Consider the following 6971-nt stretch of genomic DNA (forward strand, 5'->3'; position numbering starts at 1 on the left):
GGTGTACTAGCAGCTCATTGTAGTGGAGTGGGGAATATTCCCTCCATCTTAAAGGGGAGAGGACACCAGAAGAATGGCAACAGGTGGAGAAAAAACTGTGTGGAGTGAGAGACATTTGCACAGATAAGAAGGAGAGAGGAAGGGGTCTGGGTTACACCCACTGGCTGGAGCTGAGGTATGGGGGCGGATATGGGCAAAACAGGGGTAGGGGTGGGCTGGGGGGGGGGTAAATCCTCGAACCTCAAAGACGTGTCTGGGCCTCGGGGATGTAGATCTCGATGCTGTCCGCCCGCTCCGTGGCTGAGTTCTGTCTGAAGGAAGCCGCCCGCTTGGCAGCCAGAAGACGGCGCCGGGCCTCCTGACGCTGGCGGTCCTGCAGGTCCAGAGAGCGCTCCCGCACCACGCCACCACGCCCCTTCGGAGGTCTCTTTGGCAGCGGGGGAGGCCACTTCCTCTCCTTCACATGAGAGAGAGATCATGAGAGAGAGAGAGAGAAGAGACAAAGAGAGAGAAATAAAGAGAAGAGACAAAGCGAAAGAGAGAGAGGTGACAAAGAGATTTGAGCCATGTGATTTTCTCAGAGGGGCAGGATAAAACAAAGAAACAATATATACGTTGACCAGTACCATTAGACAACACACCAACACAGACTACTTTGCTAGCTGTGAAAAACTGTAACAACTCTGTTGATATACCTGTAATGGCGTCTTCTTCTCTGGGCTCTCCACGAGCCTCCACTCATTGCTCTTGATCTGCTGTAGTTCATTAAATTTGGCAGTGACGTCGTCAATTGAGAGCTGCAGCAAGTCCCAGAATCCGGCCAGGTCCTGAGAGGTGGGGCGGGGCATGGCGCTGGGGTCCTGGGGGGTGGAGGGTGGCGGGGAGGAGGTGAGCGGGAGGGAACACATTAGATAAAGTTATCAACACCTCAGTGACCATGAGAATGTGTTTGTTTGATTTCATGAAACATATACACAATATAGTTGTTATCTGGTATAGTCTTAACTGTTACAGACTATCGTGGCAACTTTTAAATGCTTCTGTTACATAAACAGGTGTTGAATCATCTAACACCTGCAAATCTTACTGTACACGGTCCAACCACCAGGTGGCCTGCAAATCTTACTGTACACGGTCCAACCACTAGGTGTCCTGCAAATCTTACTGTACACGGTCCAACCACCAGGTGGCCTGCAAATCTTACTGTACACGGTCCAACTACTAGGTGTCCTGCAAATCTTACTGTACACGGTCCAACCACTAGGTGTCCTGCAAATCTTACAGTACACGGTCAAACCACTAGGTGTCCTGCAAATCTTAGTGTACACAGTCCAACCACTAGGTGTCCTGCAAATCTTACTGTACACGGTCCAACCACTAGGTGTCCTGCAAATCTTACTGTACACGGTCCAACCACTAGGTGTCCTGCAAATCTTACTGTACACGGTCCAACCACTAGGTGTCCTGCAAATCTTACTGTACACAGTCCAACCACTAGGTGTCCTGCAAATCTTAGTGTACACGGTCCAACCACTAGGTGTCCTGCAAATCTTAGTGTACACAGTCCAACCACTAGGTGTCCTGCAAATCCTACTGTACACGGTCCAACCACTAGGTGTCCTGCAAACCTTACTTGAACATTGTTCAACCAGTAGGTGTCCTGCAAGTTATAACTTCTCAACCCCTGTACTGTTGGTTAGTCATCACTTCTCAAGCCCTGTACTGTTGGTTAGTCATCACTTCTCAAGCCCTGTACTGTTGGTAAGTCATCACTTCTCAAACCCTGTACTGTTGGTAAGTCATCACTTCTCAAGCCCTGTACTGTTGGTATGTCATCACTTCTCAAGCCCTGTACTGTTGGTTAGTCATCACTTCTCAAGCCCTGTACTGTTGGTTAGTCATCACTTCTCAAGCCCTGTACTGTTGGTTAGTCATCACTTCTCAAGCCCTGTACTGTTGGTTAGTCATCACTTCTCAAGCCCTGTACTGTTGGTTAGTCATCACTTCTCAAGCCCTGTACTGTTGGTAAGTCATCACTTCTCAAACCCTGTACTGTTGGTTAGTCATCACTTCTCAAGCCCTGTACTGTTGGTTAGTCATCACTTCTCAAGCCCTGTACTGTTGGTAAGTCATCACTTCTCAAGCCCTGTACTGTTGGTATGTCATCACTTCTCAAGCCCTGTACTGTTGGTAAGTCATCACTTCTCAAGCCCTGTACTGTTGGTTAGTCATCACTTCTCAAGCCCTGTACTGTTGGTTAGTCATCACTTCTCAAGCCCTGTACTGTTGGTTAGTCATCACTTCTCAAGCCCTGTACTGTTGGTAAGTCATCACTTCTCAAACCCTGTACTGTTGGTTAGTCATCACTTCTCAAGCCCTGTACTGTTGGTTAGTCATCACTTCTCAAGCCCTGTACTGTTGGTAAGTCATCACTTCTCAAGCCCTGTACTGTTGGTATGTCATCACTTCTCAAGCCCTGTACTGTTGGTAAGTCATCACTTCTCAAGCCCTGTACTGTTGGTTAGTCATCACTTCTCAAGCCCTGTACTGTTGGTTAGTCATCACTTCTCAAGCCCTGTACTGTTGGTTAGTCATCACTTCTCAAGCCCTGTACTGTTGGTTAGTCATCACTTCTCAAGCCATGTACTGTTGGTTAGTCATCACTTCTCAAGCCCTGTACTGTTGGTTAGACATCACTTCTCAAGCCCTGTACTGTTGGTTAGTCATCACTTCTCAAGCCCTGTACTGTTGGTAAGTCATCACTTCTCAAGCCCTGTACTGTTGGTAAGTCATCACTTCTCAAGCCCTGTACTGTTGGTAAGTCATCACTTCTCAAGCCCTGTACTGTTGGTTAGTCATCACTTCCTCAGGCCCTGTACTGTTGGTTAGTCATCACTTCTCAAGCCCTGTACTGTTGGTTAGTCATCACTTCTCAAGCGCTGTACTGTTGGTTAGTCATCACTTCTCAAGCCCTGTACTGTTGGTTAGTCATCACTTCTCAAGCCCTGTACTGTTGGTTAGTCATCACTTCTCAAGCCCTGTACTGTTGGTTAGTCATCACTTCTCAAGCCCTGTACTGTTGGTTAGTCATCACTTCTCAAGCCCTGTACTGTTGGTTAGTCATCAATTCCCAAGCTCTGTACTGTTGGTTAGTCATCACTTTTCAAGCCCTGCACTGTTGGTAAGTCATCAACAGTGAGAATGTAAGACATAAGGGGTATTTTGAAGACACACACTTGTTCCATTATGGTATTATAGATACTCACCAGGTTCTGTTGGCACAGCCAGTAGAACTGCTGGAATTTTTGAGACATGAGGAGTTGTGCACTGCCCACCGCACTCCGGATTTTCCCTAGGACTGGAGGACACACACACACACCACACACACATACCACACACAGAGGGAGAGATCACGCACAGCGTTATCCTCATTGACAGCTCACAGAGTGTTATCTCACTCAAATCTGTCCACTGCCTCAACCGTCAAAAAATAGACCGGTATTCATTAGCGGTGGTAATAACAATGCTTGTTGGTTGTATATTACATTTCCATCTACAAACAGGACTTTGCCCATTCCATTCTAAAATGGTGATCAGTGAATGTATTTCAAATCTAATGCATTAGAATGTGAACAGCCCCTGCCTTAGGAGCTATAGTGCCAGCATATGCATCTAAGGTGCAGCGTCAGACACTCACTCTCCTCCAACAGGTCATGCTCCTCCGCCTCTCTCTCCATGTCTTTACACCATCCCTCCATCCTCTTAGTTTCATTATGGAGGAGCTGCATGAACCAGCTGCCGTCCCTGCGGAGGGGGGACACTCGACCCGTCTCAGCCCCCTCCAGAGAGGGCTCTGTCAGCCATGACTCGGGCTGCGGACTGGGTGGACCGCTGGAGGAACGCTGGTAGTCCTCCCGGTAGCTGAAGAGGCCCTGGGTGCGGACGGTGCGGACGGCCCCGTACTGGGTGGGTGTACTGGGCTCCGAGTGGCCCCCTCGGAAACCCAAGCCCCCTCCAAACTGCAGTCCCTTGTCCTCCATGGTGGGGAAGCCCTCTAGTTCCATGTCAGCTTGTACGGCTGTCGTCACACTGTTGGAGCGCTTGAACCTGCCATGCCTGAGGGAGCGCAGGCACATGCAGACACACACACACTCGTATATGTATACAGACAATAATAAAGAGATTAGATGAACAATATATGGATCCAAAGAGAGAGAAAACATCAATATAACCCATTCACAGATATAGTATGTACAAAAAAAGCATATTGCATAATAACTTTCACAAAATCAATAAATATTTAGTTAGTGCAATCAGGATCCAGAGGAACATTATTGACTGCTGCTGTAAAGGGTCAGAGGCCAAATTATGCAACGGTTGTATTTCCAGTTTCCACTTCCTGTGTGCCACATACCGTTTGTTATCCTCCACCTGGGTGCCAACAGAATGGTACTGAGGAAGACATTTACCCTCCGACTCCGAGTCCGTCGCCGTCTCCACCTGGTAAACAACAACGTGAACATAAACAATAACACTGGTCACATGTCATAATGAACTTCTTGACAACAGTATCATGGGGGAACTATTTTACCAATGGACTTTACTAGAAAATCAATGAGGCTGCTTAGTGGCATAAATCATAAAGAGGGTAGTAATCTGTAGTGATCTATACTAGAAACTGTATACAGGGAGAGGGATAGAGACAGAGGGGAGCGAGAGAGAGAGAGAGAAAGGACACACAGAGAGATAGAGAGGGAGAGAAGGAGAGAGGGGAGAATAGAGTGGAAAAAAGAGTCAGAGAGACTCAGAAACAGAGAGAGTCAGAAACTGAGAGAGAGAGAGAGAGAGAGAGAGAGAGAGAGAGAGAGAGAGAGAGAGAGAGAGAGAGAGAGTCAGAAACAGAGAGAGAGAGAGAGAGAGTTAGAAACAGAGAGAGAGAGTCAGAAACTGAGAGAGAGAGAGAGAGAGAAAGGACACACAGAGAGAGAGAAAGAGAGAGAGAGAGAGGGAGGGAGAGTCAGAGAGAGAGAGAGAAAGGACACAGAGAGATAGAGAGGGAGAGAAGGAGAGAGGGGAGAATAGAATGGAAAAAAGAGTCAGAGAGAGTCAGAAACAGAGAGAGAAAGAGTCAGAAACTGAGAGAGAGTGAGAAAGCGAGAGAGAGCGAGTGAGGATCTGCATCAAGTGATGCCAGAGTGTTTGTCCTGAGAGCCTTTGATCCTGATCAGATGACTGTGTCTCCCTTGAGAGGGATGGCTTTTATAGGCCTGTCCGTCTCTTTCTATGGCTCAGTTTACGAGCTCACACACTCATCTATATTGTCATGTCAACAGCATAGACCCAGTACTTCAAAATAATGACATCAAAAAAGTTGAGTGTGGAATAAAATGTCAATGAGTACTTCAGAGTAAATAACGAATTGTATCAGATATGGTAACAGATATGATAAATATGGTGCTGGCACTGAAGGTTATGATGGGGATGTTGATGATATTGGTGATGATGATGATGATGGCGATGATGCATTGTTTTTTATCTATCCCCTGAGAGACTGCATTGCAAAAGAAACAGAATGTTGGCTTGAGTGAAATGAAGGGTCTAAATGACTACAGTAATGCTATATGACACGCTTAATGACATTTAAGAGGAGATGAAAACGTCACAGCAGCAGGCATCCAGAAATGACATTTGTTGCCAATGTAAAATAGATAATATGATCAAGTTGAATTCCACTGATAAATAGAAATCTACAACAGTTTCCTCTGATGTTATTCTACTCTATTTGTCATCATAGGTGGTTTGTGTTTGTGTTTGTGTTTGTGCTTGTGTGTGTGTGTGTGTGTGTGTGTGTGTGTGTGTGTGTGTGTGTGTGTGTGTGTGTGTGTGTGTGTGTGTGTGTGTGTTGTGTGTGTGTGGTTGTGTGTGTGTGTGAGCTGGTTTTACCTGTATCCCTATGGAGGAACGTGGCGTTTTCAGGTATTCCTCAGCCTTGGACACCAACACCGCCTTGTCACACGTCTGCACCGAGCTGTGGCTGCCCGAGGAGGCGTGCCGCTTGCTCCCTGCCGTCTCCATGGCCAGCGTCACCACATTGGTGCTGTCCAGGCTGTCGGTGGAGTTGTAGAGGGTTCGACCCGAGCCGCTCAGACAGTCCGGCGCCCACAGTACACTCCCCCGCGGGTCCCTCCCCTCGTGGTAGGCGTCCTGAGTGGAGTCTGTGCTGCTCTGGGCCGTCACAGAGATGAGGGGCTTGGAGGTGGCGCGAGGTGGTGCCGGCGGGGGCGTCTTCGACATATAGCTAGGCATGTGCGTCACCACTGGAGAGCAAGTAGGGAGAGAGATAGATGAAGAGGAGTTACTCTAAAACAGAGGTTCTGAAAGGGAGAGAATGGAGGATGATAATTTAATAAAGGAAGATGGGGTGAGAGTGAGTGATGAAACCGAAGGGCGGAGTGATGAGGGGACAGTGGTGGAAAAAGTAGTAAAAAGTCCAAGTAAAGATACCTTGAGTAAAAAGAAAGATACCTTGAGTAAAAAGAAAGATACCTTGAGTAAAAAGAAAGATACCTTGAGTAAAAAGAAAGATACCTTAATAAAAAATTACTCAAGTAAAAGTGAAAGTCACCCAGTAAAATCCTACTTGAGTAAAAGTCTAAAAGTATTTGGTTTTAAATATATATATATATATATATATAAGTATCAAAAGTAAATTAAATTGCTAAAATGGACTTAAGTATTAAAAGTAAATTTAAAAATATAAACCATTTCAAATTCCTTATATTAAGCAAACCAGACAGCACAATTTTCTTTCTTTTTTTACTGACGGATAGCCAGGGGCCCACTCCAACCCTCAGACATAATTTACAAACCAAGCATTTCTGTTTATTGAGCCCTTCAGATCAGAGGCAGTAGGGATGACCAGGGATGTTCTTCTGATAAGTGTGTGAATTGGACCATTTTCCTGTCAAATG

The 6971-nt window shown here is 46.4% G+C and overlaps 1 protein-coding gene across 1 annotated transcript; it reads right to left on the reverse strand.

Moving 5' to 3' along the window:
• Positions 1-241: 241 nt before the first annotated feature.
• LOC139408063 (disks large-associated protein 2-like) lies at positions 242-6294 on the reverse strand. Its single transcript, XM_071151880.1, has 6 exons — positions 5944-6294; positions 4415-4500; positions 3698-4116; positions 3237-3358; positions 696-860; positions 242-457 (listed from the first exon to the last, which is right to left on the reverse strand). Exons 1-6 carry the CDS (start codon positions 6292-6294, stop codon positions 242-244), a joined length of 1359 nt encoding a protein of 452 aa, XP_071007981.1.
• Between the last annotated feature and the right edge of the window lie 677 nt (positions 6295-6971).

This window comes from Oncorhynchus clarkii, chromosome 4, assembly GCF_045791955.1.
Source record: "Oncorhynchus clarkii lewisi isolate Uvic-CL-2024 chromosome 4, UVic_Ocla_1.0, whole genome shotgun sequence".
In the NCBI taxonomy this organism is placed as follows: domain Eukaryota; kingdom Metazoa; phylum Chordata; class Actinopteri; order Salmoniformes; family Salmonidae; genus Oncorhynchus; species Oncorhynchus clarkii.